At 66.6% G+C, this 1,251-nt stretch overlaps 1 protein-coding gene across 1 annotated transcript; it reads left to right on the top strand.

Annotated features, from left to right (window-relative positions):
* Nucleotides 1–92: 92 nt before the first annotated feature.
* Nucleotides 93–1,215, top strand: H696_06364 (leucyl-tRNA synthetase; the record flags this gene model as incomplete). Its single annotated transcript, XM_009500104.1, has 3 exons — nucleotides 93–578; nucleotides 672–851; nucleotides 963–1,215. Coding segments are annotated over 3 exons (918 nt in total), but the record flags the coding sequence as incomplete, so codon positions are not given.
* Between the last annotated feature and the right edge of the window lie 36 nt (nucleotides 1,216–1,251).

Raw genomic sequence — 1,251 nt, 5'->3', positions numbered from 1 at the left:
CCCCCCCCCCCTCCCTCTTCTCACGCTCTCTCTCTCTCTCTCTCTCTCTCCCGCAGGCCAAGCGCGATGAGCTCCTCGAGATCGAGGCCCAGATGCAGAAGCGCTGGGAGGAGCGGCGCACCTTCGAGCAGGATGCCCCGGCCAACGCGGAGGACCTGCCCAAGGACCAGAAGTTCATGGTCTCCTTCCCGTACCCGTACATGAATGGTCGCCTGCACCTGGGCCATGCGTTCTCCTTCTCCAAGGCCGACTTCTCGGTGGCCTACCAGCGCATGATGGGCAAGGTTTGTGTCTTCCCCTTCGGCTTCCACTGCACCGGCATGCCCATCAAGGTGTCGGCCGATCGCCTGAAGAACGAGATCGCCACCTACGGCAACCCCCCGGTTTTCCCCGGGGCCGACGAGCCCGGCCAGGAGGCCGCCGCCGGCGACAAGAAGCAGCACTCCAAGGTTGCGGCCAAGACCGGTGGCGAGAAGTTCGTCTGGAACATCCTCGCCAGCATGGGCATCCCCGAGGAGGAGCTCCCCCTCTTCCAGGACACCGATCACTGGCTCAAGTACTTCCCGCCTCACTGCATCGTGCGTGTGCTCCTGCCCCTTTGTGGTCGGCTGCCTGCTCCGTGTCTCCCCGCTCTAACCCCCCCCCCCCCCGCCTCCCCCCCCTCCCTGCAGAACGACCTCAAGAGCTTCGGTGCTCACATCGACTGGCGCCGGTCCTTCATCACCACCGACGTCAACCCCTACTATGACTCGTTCGTTCGCTGGCAGTTCGCCAAGCTCCGTGAGGGCCAGCGCATTCGCTTCGGCAAGCGCTACACCATCTACTCGCCCCTCGATGGCCAGGCGTGCATGGTGCGCTCGCACGCTCGCTCGCCCCCGCTCGCCCCTCTCTTCCCTTCTCCCTTTGCGCCTCCCGCCCCCCTCTCCTGCCACGCGCGCGCGCGCTCACACACACACACACAGGACCACGACCGTTCCTCGGGCGAGGGCATCGGCCCCCAGGAGTACACCCTGATCAAGATGAAGGCCGTGGCCCCGTTCGTCCCGGCCCTGGCCGAGGCCGCCACCGCCGGTGATGTCTTCCTCGTGGCGGCCACCCTCCGCCCGGAGACCATGTACGGTATCACCAACAGCTGGGTCGGCCCCGAGGTCGAGTACGGCATCTACCGCATGGCCGACGGCTCGATCTTCGTCTGCACCCCGCGCTCCATGCGCAGTACGTCTCTCCCCGTCTCTCCCCCTCCCCCCCCCC

The sequence above is a fragment of the Fonticula alba genome (genome assembly GCF_000388065.1).
Source record: "Fonticula alba strain ATCC 38817 unplaced genomic scaffold supercont2.159, whole genome shotgun sequence".
Taxonomy (NCBI): domain Eukaryota; order Rotosphaerida; family Fonticulaceae; genus Fonticula; species Fonticula alba.
Note: the sequence above shows the minus strand (reverse complement) of the source record. Positions and strands in the feature narration are given on the sequence as shown.